This window comes from Macaca mulatta, chromosome 1 (assembly GCF_049350105.2).
Source record: "Macaca mulatta isolate MMU2019108-1 chromosome 1, T2T-MMU8v2.0, whole genome shotgun sequence".
Taxonomy (NCBI): domain Eukaryota; kingdom Metazoa; phylum Chordata; class Mammalia; order Primates; family Cercopithecidae; genus Macaca; species Macaca mulatta.
In genome coordinates, this window is record NC_133406.1 from 29,862,814 (window position 1) to 29,885,624 (window position 22,811).

At 36.6% G+C, this 22,811-nt stretch overlaps 1 protein-coding gene across 6 annotated transcripts in view; it reads left to right on the top strand.

Moving 5' to 3' along the window:
- Window positions 1-22,811, top strand: part of DNM3 (dynamin 3) — a 563,268-nt gene that overhangs the window by 517,231 nt on the left and 23,226 nt on the right. For 4 of the 6 annotated variants that reach the window (XM_028850447.2, XM_077999966.1, XM_015124070.3 and 1 more), the window contains 3 exons: window positions 7,100-7,264; window positions 15,213-15,439; window positions 16,340-16,576. In XM_028850447.2, the coding sequence (XP_028706280.1) occupies window positions 7,100-7,264; window positions 15,213-15,439; window positions 16,340-16,576 (629 nt within the window). Of the gene's footprint in view, window positions 1-7,099; window positions 7,265-15,212; window positions 15,440-16,339; window positions 16,577-21,244; window positions 21,844-22,811 lie in introns of those variants that run through there. The other 2 variants (XM_077999955.1, XM_015124100.3) reach the window with 1 other exon arrangement.

Genomic DNA, 22,811 nt, shown 5'->3' on the forward strand with positions numbered 1-22,811 from the left:
CTAAGTCAGGTGGATATTTTTAAAACTTGTATTTGATGAATGCTGCAAATAGGTGTATGATCCAGTTTTTCTTATAGCTTCTGTGATTTGGTAATTCTCCTACAGATGGTAGAATATGGTATTCACAATATTATGAAAAATATAATTAAATTTGACAAGAATTCTATTAAAATAGCAAGATTTACCATCCAGAATTATTTCATTTATTTTTAATTCCTCTTTTATCTTAAACATACCACCTTGATGTTATGTGAAGCTATCTTATATGCTACCTTAAGCTGTATGCATTCATTTATGAAACCTCTAAAACTATGTATCATGCCCTTTCTATTTTATGTATATTGCCAGGTAGTTTATAAGTGATTAAAGAATATTGCTAGGAATTATATTAAATTAGATAGATAATGTTACCATATCACTTTTGATTCATTTGGCCCCCAATGTAGTATGAAATCTTATAATTAATTTTTTTTTTTTGGAGACAGAGTCTTGCTTTGTCACCCAGGCTGAAGTGCGGGGTGTGATCTCGGCTTACTGCAATCTCTGCCTCCCAGGCTCAAGTGATCCTCCTACCTCTGCCTTCTGAATATCTGGAACTATAGGCATGCAGCAGTATGCCTGACTAATTTTTAAATTTTTTGTAGAGACCAGGTTTCATCATATTGCCCAGGCTGGTCTCAAATTAATGAGCTCAAGTGATCTACTCACCTTGGCTTCCCAAAATGTTACGATTACAGGTATAAGCCACCACGCCCAGCCTGTGATGAGATTTTTAGGAAACACCTTTTTATCAAATAGCTCATTTAACTAAAACGCCTTTAATTCAGAAGCCATTATATCTATTCTAAAAGTGTTTATATGGATTAAGTAGACGTAAACAATTGGTAGAGGAAAAAACATAGTACTCACTAACAATAGTATTTGTAGAAATTTTGAAGCCATGCTTAAAAAAAAAGAGAAATTTGAAGGAAAATGTAAATACATACAGTAATAATGCTTTCTTAGCAAATTTCACATCTTTAGTCTACTGTCACCTTATTGCTTTGTAAAGAAACATCTTGATCCCAATCGTAAAAGTTACTTAGACTTATAAACTCATTAATGTTTACTAGTAGTTGCAATCTGATTTCTTTAAAAATAGTCTAAGGAAAAAAGCTTTTAAAAACCAACATCAGCTTTATCTCTTATACCTCACGTAATACTTACAAACCTTATTAATAAAGCACTCAGGACAATCTGATACACTACAAAATTTAAAATAATACAGAATTGTTTCAAATAATAATTGCATCCTTCTATAAAATTTGCTTAGAATAGTTTTAATTTTTATTATAAATGCAGCCATAGTTGTTGATCTTTAAGCAATCTTGGCTCTCTTAGTTTTTGCCACTTTATAAGAAGTAGACAAATCTGATAGCCAACGTAAATATCAGAATTAGGGTGAAGCAAAGATAGTTTTGTGTTTTTGTACTTTACATCCTGCAGATTGTCAAACAGGCAACATACACACACACTCAATTTCAGAAGAATGAGAGAGAGAAGTAACAAAAGAAAAAAACCTGCAGACCCAATGATTATTACTCCAAGAATATAGATCTTCGTTTAAGCAATCTTCCTCTGAATGTCGGTAGTTGCAGAAGTCTCAGTATATTTTTATCATCTTCATAAAGTTATTTTTCTGTAAACTAAAGATTTGCCTAAATTGAGATAAGCTCCTTTAAATTTTAATTTATTTCTTAATTGGTTATGAGTATTTACAGTGACAGAAGTAGTTCTGGTTTTGGCAACTTTGGAAGTAGCTCCCCAACTTTGGGACATGTACGTGTTGTCTGTATGATGACTCAGCTGTGGTCTGGTGCTATTATCACTTACGTTCTATCTTTGAATATTGGAAACAAGAAATTTGCAACAGCCCAACCTAGCAAATTTCTTCTGATTTTGCTTTCATCTTTCCTTTTAACAAAAATTAACTTAAATTTCCTAAAACAGTCTTCAGGTCTTTTTTTTATCTTGATCATCTACGAAGGCTGTTGGGCCCTGGGAATGTCTGAGAAGGTGCACTCAGTAATTCATGTGTAGGAATAGTTGAAAAAGTTATCTTCAGGCCTTTTGGGAGTTCTGTAGTTGGATGTAGGTGACAGCTTTATCAACTACAGTATTCAGTGAACCTCAGGGAAGTTTAAAACCCCTGATGATAGCTGCTCTTTTAATGGCTTCATTTTTCTTCTGTACTCCAGAAAGAAATGATTCTATTCATAGAATTTTACAGTTGTATGGGTTTTTTTGGTTGCTTTAATGCATTGCATTATTTTTTACTAAGAAGTTTTTACATGTGAAGCAAGTATAATTGTATTTAAATTGAACTTTGATTTTCTGCCTCATAATATAAAGAAAAGGGCGCCGGGCACGGTGGCTCACGCCTGTAATCCCAGCACTTTGGGAGGCCGAGGCGGGCGGATCACAAGGTCAGGAGATCGAGACCATCCTGGCTAACACAGTGAAACCCCGTCTCTACTAAAAATACAAAAAAAAAAAAAAAAAAAACCTAGCCGGGCGAGGTGGCAGTGCCTGTAGTCCCAGTTACTCAGGAGGCTGAGGCAGGAGAATGGTGTGAACCCGGGAGGCGAAGCTTGCAGTGAGCCGAGATCGCGCCACTGCACTCCAGCCTGGGCAACAGAGCGAGACTCCGTCTCAAAAAAAAAAAAAAAAAAAAAAAAAAAAAAAAATATATATATATATATATATATATATATGGTAAATAAGATCAACTGCATACCTATGCTACTATTTTGCTATATAGTTTATTATGACTGCCCATGCTGCTTTCATATTAGTTAAATTTTATTGCCCTTGCTTTCTCTAGGACTTTATTAACTTTGATATAGTGTATCTATACTCATCCATGTAAATGATTTTGAAGAACAAAACAATTGAGAGATTTTTGCTTCACAATATCTGTGATTTTTGTTTCATACCTTTGTCCATGTTTCAATCTTTGTAACCAGACATAGTTCTTTATTGCATAGATCTTATAATCCCTTAATACCCTGATGCTAAAATGAATGAGCTTTAAAAATGCCTGTTAAACAAATAGTATAAAGGATAAAATAATTTAAAATTTCTTTACAGTTACAAGTTTTTAGGTGATGAAAGTAGAATTCCTAAAATATAAATTACTCTTGTGTCATTTCCCCCCTAATCTTTAGGTGTTATCTTCTTACAAATGAAACTACTGGGGTTTTTCTTGTGGTTATAGTATTTCACTATTTGAGTATGTAAACATTATGATGATGGTGTTACAGAATTAACAGCAGCAAAGGAATCGCTCTCAGTTAAAAAGAGCCTTCATCACGATCGACAGTACAATTGTTTTATATCTATAAGGCATTTCTCATAGGACTATATTTAGTCATCCCAGTAGCTTTTGGAAACACATGTTTTATCTCACAGTATTTGTAGATCACTTTTTGTGGTGAGGTAAGCATCCACACTATCTTAACCATACCCTTCCAGCCTCATCAAATTCGAAGTGAATGATTGGCAGTGGAGAGAGGTTTTCAGTGAAACCATTCTTGATAATGTAGGGCTGGAAAAATTCAAAGGTACGTTACCATGGTAACAGTGTTTTCCTAGTGATGACCTGATTTACTAAGAAAAAGTCTTCAAGGAAGTCTATGACATGATTAAATAAGAGATTTAAGGAAAGGGAAAAGACAAAAACAAAACACCTGAAAGACATTCCAGTCAAGCCCAGTGCTTCTATAATAGATGCCCTAAGGTATGGTGAGAATTATTTCTGATTCAACACTTTCATTCCCTCACCTGTTAAAGTAGTAAACCTTTAAAAGAAAGCTTTTAAATTAAAATTTTCAGCTACTTGGGAGGCTGCGGTAGGACCATTGTTTAAAGCCAGGAATTTGAGATGAGCTTGGGAAACATACAAAACCCCATCTCTAAAAAAAAAAGCAAAATTAGCTGGGCGTGGCATGTAGTTACAGTTATGTGGGAGGATCCCTTGAGTTCAGGGGTTCGAGGCTGCAGTCAGCTATGATCACGCCACTGCACTTCAGCCTGGATGACAGAACAAGACTCTGTCTCTAAAAAAAAAAAAAATAGTAGTGATAAAAGTATGTTTTAAATAATGTAAAACTTTATATAACAGCCTGTTTCTTAAATACTATGTGAATAATTTAGTGAGAAAGAAAGTTATGGTAATTTTTATAAATGTCTTCACATTTACAATGCTGGTGTTTTTATTGGTTAAATTGAATTAGATTTCTCAATAGCTATTTTTAAAAACTGCAATAGGAAAGCCTGTCTATTGTATTTTTTAGAAACAAGCTGGTTTCTACAATATTATTCACGTTTTGTAAACAGCATCATTGAACCTGCACATAAAAGGTTAAATGTTTGCAGACCATTCTTTTTTGCCTCAAAGATCAGAGACAAATTACTATTTTTATTTTACATTCCCTTGATGAGGATAATGATAAACAGCTGTCACTTCAGTGCTTCAACTGCAAAGAACCTTATTGCAATCCTATAATTTAAACAAAGAAAAAATATAGTCATACACAATATACATACGGAAAAGAGCACAATGGAGAATTTGGTTAGAACTGGGGTTAGAGAAAAGGGAGTGTTTGCTCTCTGCAATTACTCACGTAAAAGAAAAATTCTATTCATATGCATTTTTCCCATTCATCTTAGACATTGGTAGAAGAGGCAGTTTACTGTTTCTTTCTTTCTTTCTAAAATGAGGAAAGAAATCAAATTTGCATTCTGAACTCTGTGACTCCCCATCATGTCCACTGTATTATCAGAATTGTTAAGATTTGCATGTCACTACATGTCTGCAAGTATTTCCAAAAGCTAAGAAGAATTTCAAATTGTTTTACTGATTATTTACTAAAGCCTCTAATTTTTTTTAATGCTAAGAATTAAACCAGAGTTCTCTATTCACTCTGACACTTTGTTTTCTAATTGCATCTGGTTCCAAAAAGTGAAAGTCAGTGGCTTTTGCTTATTTTGATATGCAAAAAAGTGAAGCATGGCTAAATGTTAAGAAAGCTGTAAAATGGGGAAATTTAGTGTTTCTATATGAAAATGTGGATGGTAATATAATTTTCTTGGTGTTTCATATTCCTAGAGATGAATTTAACATGTTATTTATTCTGCTTTTCTCCTTTGACTCAATCATTTATTTTTTATAAATATCAGTACTTTAAGGAATTTTTCTAGAAACTCTATGTTCTGGTTTCTTAATACCTAAGGAAAAAATTGACTTAAAATAATATTTATCTAACATTTATTGAACAAATTTCAGTTCTCAGAGGTTGAATATATTCTTATATGGGTTGGCTGTGGTACATATCTACATAAAGTACATAGCACAGTACCTGGAATACAATATTTGCTCAATAAATGTTCCTGGGAAGTGGTAATAGGTTTATGCTGAAATGCCATTACCTGCGACTGCTAAACACAATGGCAAAATCTAAAATCCAAGAATGTTTTAGATCAGAGAGACAAATGGAATCGTGTTATATTCCTAATGGAGGCTTATATTTCTTTATATAGAAGATGTTTTCTTCAGAAAGCTGTAGGTCATCGTCTGTTCTCATTTATATATACATATATATATATATATTTATTTCATAATCACTTTATCATCCTCATTATCATCAAGCTGTAGTAACTCCTAACTCCTCAACTTGGAATTTCTCTGGTCTGTGGTTTCTTACAAGTAGACTTTCCTGGAGGCCCTAAAATGCACTGGAGCCTCAGAAATGTCCTCATACTATTGTCCCAAATCATGAGGTCATGCTCTCAGGACTGGGAAATGAGTTGAGCATGCATTATTTTAATGTGTTTTTTAGAACAATAGATATTTCTGAATGAGAGAAGCCTATATAAATGATTAGAACCAATTCTATCATTATTGTTGGTTTTGTGGCCCATCAATATGCTTTTCACACAAGCATATTGATTCAAAGGAAAGGCTTGTAATTTAATATCCAGTTAAGTTATTTAGCACAGTGCTATGCCTAGAACTGATTGGATGATTGAAAACCTGGCAGATCAAAGTATGTACATTTCCAAAGAAAAGTACTTCATGTCTACATGGAAGCAATAAATTATTTCCCCATTTTACATTCATAATTAAATCTTTCCAAATGCTAGAAAGTAGCCAGACCACTAGCAATAATACCTGTGTCATGTTCTGGGGCTTAGATGGTTCAAGCTGACTTGAAATGGAGACCATTTGTTCTAAATTGATTTCAATGCCAAGCCAATAGGTCAGCCCTTAATGATGAAGATGCCATTCCAGCTCAGCCTCTGGTGGATAAGCCAACATTAATTAAGTCAAGTCTCATAGTATAGAAAACAGATGCTTTTCTCATGTTGCACAAATAAATTCTTTGTGTATAGATGTGTTCTGTTTTATTCAAAGAATAACAAGTTGGAAGTTATAATTGTAAGTTTTTCACAATGGAGCCAGTCTTTAGTAGTGATGACAGAAGCATGAACTTACATAACAAATTCCAGCAAGTGCATGGAAGAATAAATTATCTTCTATATCTCTTATTTTGGCTTCAGGCCAGCCCAACAAAATTTAGCTTTGAATGTGGGCGGATCCAAATGCTGATCCATCCCAGAGCAGACCTAGAAGTGCCAGAACAATGCCAAGGTTATTTCTAATCTATAGAATCCCTGGAGACTCCTCTCAGAGGTTTACATTTGCATCGTATGTTTGGATTCAATTCTTTGGCCAGCTTGCAAATGGCTTAAGATTAGATTGTTCTCTGGAGGTATGTTGTTAGGTACACTGTTTATTTGGTTATTCATCTCAATATTCATTCAGAATTAGAATACTTACTTGCTTTCCCTAGAATGTGGCAGGCTAAAAATTGAGTAATAACTGCAGGTTCCCCCATCTCCTTTCAGAACCAGTGGATGCATAATAAGAAAAATGTTACCATCTACTGATGTAAACTCCAAGTGTGCTAATCAGAAGTTGATCATCTGATAACATCTGACATTTTATTTTCTTCTGAATGAATACGAGATAATCCATGGTTTGTTTCTTTTCTTTTAGGCTGAAAATGATGAGAATGGGCAAGCAGAAAACTTTTCCATGGACCCACAATTGGAGAGGCAAGTGGAGACCATTCGCAACCTCGTAGACTCCTACATGTCCATTATCAACAAATGTATCCGAGATCTAATTCCAAAAACAATAATGCACCTTATGATCAATAACGTAAGTGATTATAAACTACCTCCATTTAACTTCTAACCCATCTGAGTGTGGAAGTTGCATATATTATCTTCAGTTTCTTTGTGTATTTTCTGGATAGTTGAAATACTATTACCCAGATTCATCATTTTCCTTTACACGTGATATGTGACTGACCAATGAAAGAGAACTTAGGGAAGAAAACTTAAAACTTCTAGCTATAGGACTGAGGTATTCCCCATTGGCTGTCTTCTAGAAGAGTATGAGTTTGCTCACAGTAAAGCAGAACAAAAACACCATAATCCTGGGCATCATGTAAATTAATTGCAAAACCAGCAATGAAACCAGATGCCCTGGCTCCTAGACTTCGAGATTAAAGGCAAAGGATATATTTGTTCCTATGCCTCTGCGTGTGCATGCATGTGCACACACATGTATAAATTATGTTAATATGATTATTTTCAGCTTCTAAAAATCTATGGAATGCTATTTTAACCTGGGAAAGGGGTTCTTGCTTTATGCCCTTGGATTAAAAAGTCAGAGAATTTTATTTTTCTAAGGTAAGATGCTATAACCTCAAATCTGAAAGTATCCTGCTTGACTAGCCATCAATGGGTCTAAATAACCTTTTCAAGGTTATGGTAGTCAAAGTATGATACTTAAATTATGTTTGATTTAGTTCTTTTGGTAGTTAACTTTTTACAGTACAAATAATACCACAAGTTATTTGAGAAATAGTCTTTTAGATAAGATAGGTTATAATGAGGTGTTTTATAGGGGGCTTTTCTGAATCTTGACAAGTGAGACACCAATAATTTTATTCCTAGTTATCTTCTAAGGACATCTTTTTATGTAATCCAATGATAAATCATGAGCATTGCTTGTAAGAAATTAAAATTGATGGCAAAGTAGTAAACAGAGCCCCAAAGTAGAATTTAGGAGAAACCTGGGTTCTAAACCTAGTTCTGCTACAAGCTCTGTTGACCTAAGGTGAGTCTCTTTCATGTGTCTGTTTCCTCCATATGTAAAATACTAATTGTAGTAAGTGTATCTGACTTAGGGATTTGTTCCAGAAGATGGTACATATGAAAGTACTGTGAAAAATATAATTGTAAGAAAGTAATACGACTGCCTATTTAAGAACTGTAAATAGCCCTTATTTATATTTCTTGGTTCATTTCAAAATTTTATTTCTAAATACGACAGTCCATTCATTGTCCATGATCTCTGCATTCCTTGACTGTAAGAAACGCCAAGCATTCATGTGAACAATCTTATTTTTAACACTATTTTCATACACATGTTTATTCAAACAAGGTTAGCTGAATGCTTTGAAGAATCAGCAACAGGTAAGCAATAAATTAAAAATGTGCAAACTATGAAGCTTGACCAATGGCTTACTGTGTAACCTGAAGCAAATCATTTTGCCCCTTTGAGTTGAAGTCAGTCTCTTCTAAAACTACATTGAGATACCTCACAGAATCATCAGAGATTATAATAAAAGTGACTGTAAGGCATTTAGAAAGATATAAAGTATTAAACAAATAGTCTGTGTATTTTTAAAAGTACCTTCTTCATTTACTTAAATGAATTCAGGTTGTTTTGCTGTGGTATATCCAGGCACTTGCTTATTTAAACATTTTCCTGATTAAGGATCATTTATCTTTTCACTGTTTCACCGAGAGTCATTAGTGCTGCCATCAGTTCAAACAGTGCTTTGCTCTGCACTATATTAAATCATCAGCACAGGAAATAGCACTTCCTGCCTATAGCTATGAGGAGTAGCTTGACACGAATTAGCTAAAAGGAAAAAAAAAAAAAAAACCCTTTTGCAAATCTATCCTACTTTCACCTTCTCAAGAAAAACATACACACATGCACACACACATACACACACAAAGAAAGAAAGAAAGAAAGAAAGAAAAAGAAAGAAAGAAAAGAAAGAAAGAAAGAAAGAAAGAAAGAAAGAAATGCAGGGGTAGTTTCCCTCACTCTTCACTGGTGTGTTTTCTTGTTTAATCAAATGACTAAACCTCCACCTACAGGATATTATCCTCAGAGGTAAAGTTCTGATAGTTGTCTTGAGAGAGACCTCACATAAGAGTCGTGAGAAAGGAGACTTCAATTAAGATCTGATCTCCAAGGTCAAATCTTGAAGCAAAAACTAATAGGAATGTGGAGAAGGCGAAAGTATCATGCAGTGCTGAATTCTTATGAAATTGTGGCTATCTTTGTTTGAAATTTAACTTTTTGTATCTACCAGAAATTAGTTTTACATATCTAGAATGACTGCTTTTCTTGGGTATTATTTTATGTGCTTTTTAAACATATATAAAAAGGTATAGTTTTACATATAATACATATATTTTAAAATTATATATGTATAATTCTATATATGAAAAATATATATCTCTTTTATTAATGTAGTCATATTCTCGTGGCATCTTATTGTACAGAATGCCCAAGCCTATTTTCTTCATTCCATATGTGACCTGTTGAGTCCATGGAAACTGAAACAGTGAACACCCAGCGCTGTGCCATCTAGATTTTTTAATTTGATTCAAAGCGAAGAGACCTTCAAATGAAAGAACTAATAATAAAATCACAACTAGAAAACTAGTCTTTTCACTCTTAATTCTAAATTCCATTCACTTAACCCTGCTGCATCTTTAAATGAGTGTGGATCAAAAAGTTAATTGTTCCTTCAGAACCAATAAATGCCTAAAACAGGGTCCTCTATTTCTTCCTGGTCTATCAAAAGCGGTGTTCTGGCCTTTCCTCTTTAAAATGGGAATGAAAAAGAATATGTTTCGGCCTTCTGAAAAAGAATATGTTTCAGCCAACGTTCATAAAGTTCAGAATTTGGTGGGCAGTTTCCTTTGAAAGTTTACATTAAGTGTTCTGCCACTCAAGTCTCCATATGGAATTGTTTAAGAAGTTTAAAGCCTAGCAATAAATGCCTTGCCTCAGACATACTGTAAGCCTTTGTCTATTGAAATGCAGCAGCTGTTTCGTTACTTAAACATACCAGGTAACAGCAGCACAAAGAAATAGCAAGTTTATGACAGACGGTTGTTCTGGACAGGCTACAGTCAAAGCGGCAGAGTTTTGCTCAGGACTTTAAAGCTAACACACACATAACACCCCATGGTAAGCCCATTTGGATGGCCTCTTCTCTGTAGCTCACCCCACCAGAAGTTCTCCATCAAAGAATGAAGTGCATCCAGCTTGATTCTAAAAATGTGTTTGGTGTGGCAAAGTGGCACATAATTCTGTTTGAACCTGTCAGCCAACCACATGTTGGATATCCATTATTTTCCATAGCTTATAAATGAAGAAATTGAGGTTCTGAGATGTTGACTTGCCCAAGATCACACAGCTGGGGGTGGCAGAGTCAAGACTGAAATCCAGGTCTTCTCATTCATAGTCTGATGTTCTCACCATTTGATCATTGGATAATGCATGTTACAGGATTAGGAAACTCTAAGTCAGTCCTCTCCAACTAGAGGACTCCTACCCCCACAGGGTATGCATGAGTTATTTTCCCAGAGGGTTAATTTTACTGAAATATTTAATTGGGATTTGTTTGAAGATGAGAAACAATGTTTTAAATCTTTCTCATATTTAAACAAACCCAGATAATACAAACGAGAATGTAAACGTTCTTAGGAATTTTTCAAAAAACCAAATTTGAAACATAGAGCCATTTCACACTGGAGTGTGTGCTGCAGCCTGCGTCCCTGGACCCCTCTGGAGGTCCACATTTACCTTCCTTGGCCATTGGCATTTTGGTGGAAAATTAGTAACATGTGCCCTACTTTCAAAACTTGCTGTAACTTTAATGCATATGAAGTAAAGTGTTATTTTAAATGTTCATTATTTTAGGGGAAAGTACATCTTAAATACCAGAGCTTTATCCTGGCACTTAAAGCACTGATTTGTTGCCACCGGTCAGGAATTCAGCATACTGCTCAAGAAAAAGATCACGACTAGGACTCCATAAGCCCCGCTCTCCTCTCCCCTGCCCCCACCTCCCATCGTCACTCCCTGCCAAGACTAACACTATTCTCTTTCTTAAATTATAGATTAGTTTTACCTGTTTTTGCACTTGGTAATAATATACTATATGCCTTTTGTGTCTAACTTCTTTTGCTTAACATTACGTTTGTGAGTCAAAGGATGTTATTCTTTTGCTTAACATTACATTTGTGAGTCAAAGCACTTTTTAAAGCAGGAAAACTTCCTTGGTCTTTAGCAGAATTAAATCCCTGGGAAAAGGAAAGGAGGACTAAGTAGATATGAGAGAACTGTGAGATCTCAAACAATCACAAAATTCTAACCAAGCCCCCTCCCCAAAACTAAACAAAATTAAACTTCTCAGTTACATTTTAATACATGTTTTATGTGAATGAGAGGTATCACTGTGTTGCATACTGTGACCCTCCAATTCTAGAAACAAAGAGATTTTAAGGAAATGGTCTCCTTGGTAACTGACCTGTAGGAAACTATAGGAAAACCCTAGAAATGTCTCTTCTATTTGTGAAGGATTTAAAATGGTCTCAGTCACAGCAAAGAAGGTTTAAGATCCAAATACATTATGGGTTGCTAGAGAAGGGTTAAAGTAAGAGAGGAAAACATGTGGAACATTTTTAATGACCTCACATTCCTTTACACTGAGCAGAGCGACATGGTGCAGTAATGCCTGTTTATCTAGCCTAGAGTTTGAGCTGGAATGAGGTTTCATGTGTGAGAACTTTTACAAACCATACAGAGATGTATAGGTTATAAGGTGTTATAATTAAAAACATAAATATTATTTCAAATCTCGAATTTAAGTATAATCACTTTGTTATGTTCGGTGAAGTATTTTGTAAATGCTATCATCTAAAAGGGATTCACTTGGCCCCTAACTGTCATGCAGAATTCTTGATTTAAATATTTGTACCACTGGCATACAGACTTCTCAGAAAGTCCCTGAAGTGTCTGGAAACTCCCGGAAGTCCCCCTACCTTCATTCCAGACTCCAATTTTAGTGTCACAAAGTTAGGTTAGCAGAAGGAGATAAGAGTCTCTCTAAATAAAATGTTAACCTATATGCTGTATTTAGCTGTCGCTTGATACCTGTACTATTGCAACAGCTATCTATTGTTTTCCTGTCTCGATGTACCTAATGCCAATTTAGCCTATAGACAGTAAAAATCACAGCATTTTTTGGAAGGGGTACTAACTGTCTGCTAGGCATCATGCTAGACAACTTATATTCATTCTTTCCCTTAATCCTCACAACAGTTGAGGTAGCTCTACCCTTATCCCTGTTTTACAGATGAGGAACCTGAGATTCAAACAGTTTGCATTATTTGCCCAAGAACAGTAAGTGTTAGAACTAGAACTTAAATCCACAGCCTGTGCTCTGAATCCACTGTATTGCATAGCAGGCAAGTTCCAGTGTGTCATAATTGATGTGGAAGATTCAAGGCACATCTTTGGTCAGAATGCTGAAACAGACCCTTATTTTACTTCATGGTTTGACAGTTGATTCTTAATTCAGCTCTGCTTTAAATCTATTCTTGGAAGAATCTTCTTTTAAATTGTATTTAATAGATTCTAAGTGATATTCCAGTAATACGTAAAGTTTCTAAAGAGTTTAACCCAACCAATGGTCAATGCCAGGAAAATTGTCTGGTTTTGAGTTTTGAATTGCACCATGCATCCAAGTGCATATACACACCCAACAGTGGGAGATTTGTGCAAACATCCATGATTCCCTGCATACCTGCAAGTACATTTAGAAGTGAATGCATCTTTAAGGAAGGGAATGAAATATTCCTAAAGCCAAATTTGCTGCCTTCCCTCTAAAGCTGACTTTCTTTTCTGATGTTTGATTTTCTATTCTCCCACTCACCCAAATGTCAATACTTGAGGTGTCTTTGATTGTTCCTTTCTTCCTTACCCTTCACATCCCAACAGCACCAAGTCCAGTTCATTATTTCCTTATAATGTCATTATATGTATCCATTTTTTATACTACTGCATTATTACTAAATGAAACCTTTAAAATCTTATGAATGATCTACAATAGCCTTCTAACAGATTTCTTTATTTTCACTACCACCCTTCCAAATTCTTTTTCAATGTTAGCCAGATTAATTTTCCTAAAACTCTCTTTTATTGTTTCACTTACTTGCTTAAAAGCTTTCAATGGCCCCTCATTGCCAAGTGAATAAAGTTCAAACACTTTTCCTTGGCATTCAAGGCCTTCACATCTGCCCCAGGATTCCTGGCCAAACTTACCTTCCACAATTATCGTGCATAAACCTCTACTCCACCAGAGGGTTTCCTAAATACATCTTGTGTATTAGATTACTTCACCTTTGAATCACTCTTGATTTATAAAATATGTACAGAAAACACTTTATTTCACCACAATAAACCTTTGCTTTAGCTGAATTTTTTGATTAGTAGAATTATTTACATGTTTTGATGCCTTTAAAACATAATGAAGCTATGTGTTTTAGGTTCTTGTCATCTCCAAATTACAAATTTAACCATATCCTAGAAATTTTGAGCATCTGACAGCTATTCTGTTATCTGCCTGATTTTTAACAATTAAATATATGTTTGCCTTTGACCTTTCTTAAAGATATTCATGAGTCTAGATAAGAGTTAGCTTTCTCATGTAACAGAGAAACTGAAAAATTCAAACTGGTTTATTTTTACTAGGCTTAAGTTAATTGCTGCACCACTGTAAAATAATGATGCTTAAACAAAAATTTACTTTTCTAAGCACTCAATCACAGTGAGATAATGCGGTAAGGGAACGGGCACTGGACTTCAAGTCAGAAGATTCTGGATTCAACTGAATGCTGTGTGACCTAGCGCAAGATACTTAAATTCTCAGAACTTGTTTCTGTATCTATAAAACTGAAATACTAATACATGTTTCCTCAGTGTGTGATGAGAATTGTCATATAACTTGTGAAGCCACTTGGTATATACCATACTTCATCGATTCTCACATTCACTTCTGTTTATATAATATTTCTGAAATGAAAGTGCATCTTACACTCAATGGCATCTTGACATCCTGTCATAGTTTGATTGGTGGTATTTTTTTTTTTTTTTTTGTCTTAATAGCACATACGATAGAAGTGTTTCTTAAAATCACTGGTGTCTTAGAGTTGATGAGATACAGTGGCCGGCGCTCCCACCCTCAGTGTTGTGCACCATATTCATCCTCTCCATTTTCATCCTGCAACAAAATGCCTCTCCCCTGAGACTCCCACACAGTGTTCACACTTTAGTTTGTTTTTATATATTAGCTAACTATGTAACCTCATGTCAGTCCTCATCACTGTTAACTAACTTGTATTGTAAACTTCTGGAAAACAGAGTGCATCTCTTTGAGTTGTTTATAAATCAACCTGCATAGTTATATAAGATTCTGTATTTAATAAATATTCACTTACTGGTGCTAATTTCACTTTTGAGACAACATTGAAACTTGGCATCTCAGTAATTTTCCAGTGATTTTGGTAAAAGCTAGGGAAAGGACTGCGAATGCCAAGGAATGGAAAATGTGTGATTACATAGGTTTCTTCACATCACTGTTTTCTGTTGAAAATACTGCTGCTTACCTCATAGTACCTTCCCTCTTCTATAAGCCAAACAGCTCCAGACAATACTGTGACATGCTCACAAAGCCAGCAGGCCCTGTTCTGCTGATGGTCGGGTTTGGCCTTCTTCTACTCATCTTTATCATCCTTCAGTGTCGACAGTCAGAAGACAGAGGGAAACTGTTACTGTCACCGGTACTGGGGATAGAGACAAAATAAGAGTAAACAGATGCTTGGTGCTTCACTTTTGCCAGGGCAGACTTTGGTGGACTTTGTCCAGATTGTGCCACAGCCGTGTTTCTACCTCCACTCAGTCATTCATTTATTCCCATTTATATTTCTCTGTGGTGATCTGACAGGTTAAAGATTTCATAAATTCAGAGCTCCTAGCACAGCTGTATTCTTCAGAGGACCAAAATACTCTGATGGAGGAATCTGCTGAGCAGGCTCAGCGCCGGGATGAGATGCTACGAATGTACCAAGCCCTAAAAGAAGCCCTTGGGATAATTGGGGACATCAGCACGGCCACCGTGTCCACTCCGGCACCCCCTCCAGTGGATGATTCCTGGATACAGCACTCTCGCAGGTAAGAAGATGGCCCCACAACCCCAAGCCTGCCACGCTTGTCTGATATTTTCTGAGAGTGCTTTCCTAAACCAAGATGGAGCTACAGAAAAAAAGGAAAAGATATTTACATTCAGGAGTAAGGATCAGATTATACTAACTCCCTTCAAAATGCAGCACAGTGCATCCTCACGATGGAATGTTATATAGTCACTAAAAAGAACAAGACAGTTCTACTAGGCCCTAAAATGAAAAGATAATCCAGTTAATGGGAAGCTTAAAAAAAAAGGAGGTTGTAGGCTGGGCACGGTGGCTCACACCTGTAATCCCAGCACTTTGGGAGGCCGAGGCAGGTGGATCACCTGATGTCAGGAGTTTGAGACCAGACTGGCCAACATAGTGAAAAACTGTCTCTACTAAGAATACAAAAATTAGCTGGGGGTGGTGATGCACGCCTGTGATCCCAGCTATTCAGGAGGCTGAGGCAGGAGAATTGCTTGAATTCAGGAGTCAGAGGTTGCAGTGAGCTGAGATCATGCCACTGCACTCCAGCCTGGGTGACAGAACGAGACTCTGCCTCAAAAAAAAAAAAAAAAAAAAGGCGGTTGTAGAACACTATGTTCTATGATATACAGAAAAGCAATTTATATATATAGAGAGAAAATATATACTTATAGAAATGTAGAATACAGTTTAAAAAGATGCACAAGAAACTTCTATGGTTGTTTCAACAGAGTGAAGGGGTAGGGAGAGGAAAACTTACTTTTCTCCATTTACCCTTTTATACCTTTGACTTTCATAATATGAACCCGACTTATTCAGTCCAAAAATAATTTTTAAAAAGCAGGAAGTTACAAAACATTTTTAGAGATTAATTCAGACAGAAAGGAGTGAGCAAACTATGATTTCTCTTTTTCCTCAGGTCACCTCCTCCAAGTCCCACAACCCAAAGGAGGCCAACACTAAGTGCTCCCCTCACAAGGCCCACATCTGGCCGAGGACCAGCTCCTGCCATTCCCTCTCCAGGCCCTCACTCTGGGGCTCCCCCAGTCCCATTCCGTCCAGGCCCATTACCTCCTTTCCCCAGCAGCAGTGACTCCTTCGGAGCCCCTCCACAAGTTCCATCTAGGCCCACGAGGGCCCCACCCAGTGTCCCAAGGTAAGGCATGGAGCAGAAATTCGGGTGGTGGTGCGGCTTGGTTCTCTTCTCATAGAATGACAGACAAAATTTATTTGAAAGAGAAAATTGCAAAGATCTTATCATACGTGTTTGCAGTTTTCACAATGAACAGAGACTATAGGAAAATTGCCAACCCTGTTATGCCATTTAAAAATCACTTGTGATCATTGAAATTTCTCATTTATCAACTGGCACAAACTAAATAGGACTAAAGAACACTGGGTCCCAATGAATGGCATTTTGGCAGCTATTGGGAGAATTTGAGGACTCTGAAACAAAAGAGTTATGGAGGATTGTAGCAAGCCGTATGTTGTATAGGTCATGTGAGTTCCATGGACTAAGGTCTTGCCTTCTCCATTACCAAAAGAATTCTAGAAAACCACTGACTTAGAGAATTTTATCCATCTGCCTTCTGAAATGTGATCCTTATACCCAGTTTTACCAATTTTCACATAGACTGAATAAATCTGGCTGATCGATCTGCAATTGTTTTTTTAAAACCTACACACAGGTATTTTAATATAGGCATGACTGTTGTATACAGTCACTAATCATATATAAGATAGATCATTGTACATTTGAATAATACATGTTGACAATTGTAAGTGGATTTTCAGGCTTAATTGTGAAACAATACAGCTAATAAATAATGGACCTAGAAACATACATAGTCGGAGCTGTAGTTTCACCTTCATACACTTACAGTCAAAATATACACAATGAATATAATCAGAGATTTTTAAGGTATAAAGTACTAAGGTTTTTTCCCCCTCAAAATCAGAAATATAAAGAGGAAACAAAATTAGCCCATACATAAAGTTAATTTTTTTAAATTCAATTCAGGGAATTAAAATATTTATATACTCCATGAAGGACTATCTGACTTTAGACAAATCATGAAAACAGATGTGACTTCTACCCACCCCTGCAGCCTGAGCCACCTTGCCAACTGATTGTGGCACTTACGTTTTATTTTGATCTTCATGTTGTTGAGCATAATGAAGAGAAGAAGAGGGATCTTAAACTAGTACACAGAGGGTGGTACAGCAAGAATAAGCACGAGATTTACAATCAGAAGACCTGGGTTACTGAAGGTCTTGGGCAACTCATTTAACTCTGAGATGGAAGTTCTTTTTCTATGAAACAGGGAGAATTCAATAAAGTTGTTCTCCAGATCATATGACATGAGGTATTTGAAAGAGTTTGATACACTGTAAAGACTACAGTTGTTACCACTGTTATTTTGGTCCTAAGCAAAGAGGATATATATATACTCTCAATCCAATTTTTTTTTCTCTAAATTCAATAGACTTGGCTTATAAATTATTTGGAATGGTGCTAAATTTCCAGTAATAATAGTAATAGCAACAGCCAACATTTATTGTGCTCTCAATATTACTAGGCATTGCCCTAATATACATTTTTTGTTTAAAGCTCATAACAAATAGGTTATTATCCACATTTTACAGATGCGGCAGTGAGGTTAAACAGGTTGCCCAAGGCTGCTCAGCAAGTGCCTAGTGGAGCTGGACTTTAATCCCATGCAGTCGGCTTCCAGAGCCGTTTCCTGACCATGACCCCAGGGTTTCTCAACCTCATCAGTACTGACGTTTTTGTTGTGAGGAGCTGTCCTGTGGATTATAAGATGTTTAGCAGCATCCCTCGCCTCTACCCTCTAGATTTCAGTTGCACTCCCCAGCTGTGACCACTAAAAATATCTGTAGACACTCCCAGTGTCCCTTAGGGGAGTAAAATTCCTCTCCACGTGAGAACCACTGCACTGTAGTATTCAAAAAAATTCCCTTCCATGTAAAAAACATGAATTTCAGCATTGAGCCTTGCTACAAGCAAGATCCAATTTATTATTTTAGAAAACCTCAAATTGACTGGGAAAGTGTCTGCCATTGTACCAGGAAGGTATTGAGGCCATTGGAAGAGGAAGAGTTGAGAATGGGAAGGCTGGAGTCCCATGCAGGAGCTGCTTTTGTCTGTCTAGCTATGAGAAGAAACCAGAGCAAGCTGGTAGTGCCTGTCCTCGGGAATGAACATGCATGTTCTGCCTGCTTGCTTGACTGCTTTACCTGTGGGTTTCAGATGAGCTGGCTTGCTAGTACCCTTCAGAAAAATCAACTTTTGAATGCTAAACTGACTTATTAAGTAGGGTGGAGCTGCCGTTGGTATTTTCCAGCTCGCACGCACGAGGCAGCCAAACGAGAATGAGTAGCCCGAGCTGGATGGCCGGTGCATGGGCAGCAGGGCTTAATGAGACTGCATTAGGGAATTTATAGGATGACAGTTGCCTTATTTGAAATTTCTAGAATACTCTCAAGTTAGAACCAGACTTTACTTGATCTGGCCGTGCAAAGAGTCCCAAATTTAAAACAGAAATGAGAGTACAGGGTAAAAGAGGAAAGTTGGTGGTTTTGTGCTGAGCCTTCAAGTTTCTGTGCTGGTTCAGCGCTTTGGGAGGGAAATCCTGGGGAAGGGGGCTGGGAGGGTGGTCACCTGAGAGAGAGCAAGAAAGACTCTGTCAGGATCCCCATGCCTGTTAAACCCAGCTTTAGATGGAGAGTTCTGACCACATAAAGTCTGTTTTCAATAAAAGTCAGAGCAGGAATCCTACCAAATACAAGCCAGAAATGGGGTTTAAGATTTCAAAAAATGAAAGAAGGAGAAAAAGAAAGGAAGAGAGAACGAGAGAAAGAAAAAAATTGAGAGAAGCGCTTGTTGAAACTTTACCTTATTCTGTTTGTTTAGTATATTCTATTTCTCCTCTGTGATTTGCCTCTATTTTCTCTATCAAAAACTTAGAAAGTTGAAATGCCATTATCCATCATCTCTGGGAAAACAACCCTTTGCTTTCAGAGAAGGAAGTCTGATTTGTTTTTTCAAGTTTTTTACTTTCTTAAGGGCTCTTTCTCCTTTTGTATCTGAAACTGGAAACCTATAACATGACAAGACAGCACAAAAGGTGTCCCGCCAGCTCCCTGTTGGGCTTTAATATTACAAAGGCAATAACTGAACTTTTAGAGACAAGAGATTCTGCCATTCAGCATGTGCTCGTGCATAGTTTTCTTCTGGATAATTCATGACTTCATTAGCAAGTTATGATCTTGACTTTTAAGAGCATATATACTTTTATGTTAACCCCGTTCAAAGGTAATCAAAGCACTTACATTTGTACAGAAACCATGAGTGTTCTGCTTTTAATATATATATATATAATTGTATCTTTCCATTCCAATATAAAAGGAGAGGAAGGAGAGAAGTGGTGGAGTCATTTTTGGCCCAGCTTTTCTCAGCTGCTCAAGCTGTTCTGGTTTATGTGTATGGAGCCTTTCAGTGAGGGAGCTGGAAATATTGCAAACTACACGCCTGTTTTAATTAATTCCACTTGAACTAGAGAAGCATCTCTATCCCAAAGAGACTCACTAGTATGTATGCTTCTGTCATTAGTAAGTTGAGTATACACAAATCAGTGATTTGTGGAACATTTTCTATTGCCAAAATATCTGGATTGTCCCCTCCCCTCTCACCTCCACTCAACTTCTCTGAAGGGGCTAAACGCTGTTTGAAAATCCAATCCCGTGTGTATTTACTTAACAAGATGATCTTAAACAGACATCACCACCTCTTTAGGGTCCCTATTCTTTTAAATGAAGATCCTGATCTTCATCATACATTAACTCTAGAGCTGAGGTAACTACTTTCAGATATAGCTTCTTAAAATTAGTTAATTGGGAATCACAGTCTTTGACATTAACAGAACAAATTAACTGAGTCCGAGTGTGTTTTTCCTGGCAATAACTAACTCTGGCATTATTTCACTCATTTGTCTTCTTCCCTTTCCCTGGATTAAGCTATTTTGCAATGGTCAAAAGGGGATAAGGGTGGGAGGAAGGGTCTCCAACCGAGGAAGAAGAAACTTTTTTTTTTTTTTTTTACCTCATCACTCAATATTCCAAGCTAAAAAAAAGTTGAAAAATATAAGTACTTTTTTTGACCACCCTTGTTCACCAAGTATGATGATGTCTCTTTAAAAAGACAAAACCGAATCATTCAAAAGGATTTGGCTTTTACTTCAGCTCATCAAAATGACATAAACACAACATGGAAAGCAAGGAATGCTCCCTTGAAGGAGTCTCTGGTGAGCCCCTTAGTGAAGCTGATGTCCCACCCTGCAAGGGCAGCCCCAAAGTAGCATCAAGATGACTCCAGAGTGTGTCACTCATGCCCATCCAATGACTTAGGTGGCTTCTTTGACTTCTGTGGCACACTTTAAGAGTTTCATTGTAATCCCACATTTTCAGTAATTTATTACAAATCGACCATGCCAAAAGATTTATAAATCCTTCTACATAGGCAATCAATGCACACACATTCTTTTATTTACAAAGACAAAAGCCATTTAATCCTCCTTATAATTTAGTTTAATTTTGTTTTAAATGTTTGACCTTGATGACCTGCAGCGCTATATCTCTTTTACGTATTTTATATATTGTTATAATTGATAATTAATATAAAGTCCCTTTCACTTAGGGATAAGATCTCCTTGTTTTGTTTTGGTTTTTTAGCCAGTCCCCCAAATTTTGCGTAAGGACAAATTCATGATTCTTATGAGTGTGTCTTTGAATCCCTTAAATCAAGGTTTGGTGCCATGAAGGATGAAGCTGCTGAGCCCTGAAGTCGTGGGCTAAGGGTACACGGACAATTAAGCAACTTAAGTGACTAGCCTGTGTCTGATTCCCCTGCAGTCATGTACTGAAAACCTCCTGACTTACTCTCTCCTCAACAGCCCTCTAAAAGTCTGACTTCTTTTAGCAGCTGAATGTCATTTGGACAAACGAGGAACTCATCTTGTGACTTCTGATGTCAGCCAGGAGCTTTCTATTTTTCTCACCCATTTAAAAAACAAATACATAAATTTATCATTGGGTATTCTGATTTTTCAGGGAACAGTTTTTATTTTTAGCAACTGGCTTTAAAAGCAAGGAAAGATTTTTTTAAGTATAATTACTAAGAATAGGAACAACTTTGAGGTGTTCTTTTTGATTCTTAATATTTAAGGCATCTCATTTGTTTTGAAATCTCTAAATGTTGTTAATCATTTGTTGCAGGTTTAATATGAGTTATCATGATGCTTAATATACTTTCATGAAAATAGAATTTTGGCCACATGCTGTTCACTAAAGAAAATGTCCAATTTACTATAAGTCCCTCAATTAAAAATCTCATCAAAAGCCTCATTCCAATTTCACCATGATTCTGGCTATAACACAATTATTTCATTGGAGTGAATCAATGGTTAATGTCAAAGTTTTTAATTCTTCAAGTCTTGGTTTCAATCTAGTTTAAGTGAAAGTAAAATTAGTTTGGTGGTTTCCTTCTTGAGTCTTGCAAACTTGAGTCTACTTTACACAAACATCTCCATCCTGCCACGGTTCGGATGACTGGCAGTCTGTTTAGGCAAGGCCCAGAAACAGAATGCAAGTGTTGTGAAAGTCAGAATCTGGGAGCTTTGCAGATGTGTCAAGGTAGCCTTCAGATTGCCTCTCTGTTTTCAATGTGTCCCTTATCTCACTCTTCCAAACATCCTATGTTGTAAGAGGGTAAAAGGAAAAGGAAAATAAGAAAGAATCTACATGAGGCAAAGTACAAGTAACATAAATGCAGACAGGCAGCAGTAAATATAACAATATGCTGCTGTTAGCCCACTGGTAACTGGCATTAAGCTAACCAAACACAACTGCTTCCACATCCCATGACAAATAATAGCAAATAGCCCTGTCATTGTTCTCTTTGGGACTCTAAATTGTCGAAGCTTCACCCATTACAGGGAAAGCCTTCCTGAGTTTCAGGGGACCCAGCCCTGCCCTGAGTTTCACCTGACTGATAGAGGAAAACAGCCAAGACAGGAGTCTGGCAGAGAAGCCACTGGCCAGTGAAAAATGCACAGTCAAGGATTATTATTCTTCCTGTGAGCAGTCAGCAGCAAATTGTCACCAGTTGGAATCTGCTGAATGTTCCTACATACAAGTTAATGTTAGCTGAAAGAAAGGGGGTTTAAAAAAAAAGTTTTGCCCAGTGTAAGCAGATACAGACTTGTAGAAGACACACAAGCTAGTACTTCCATTTCATCACTGCACTTTTTTGTTTCCCTCATTGTAAGAAAAGAATGATTTTTACAGGGAAACCTTCACATTCAGACAGTTCT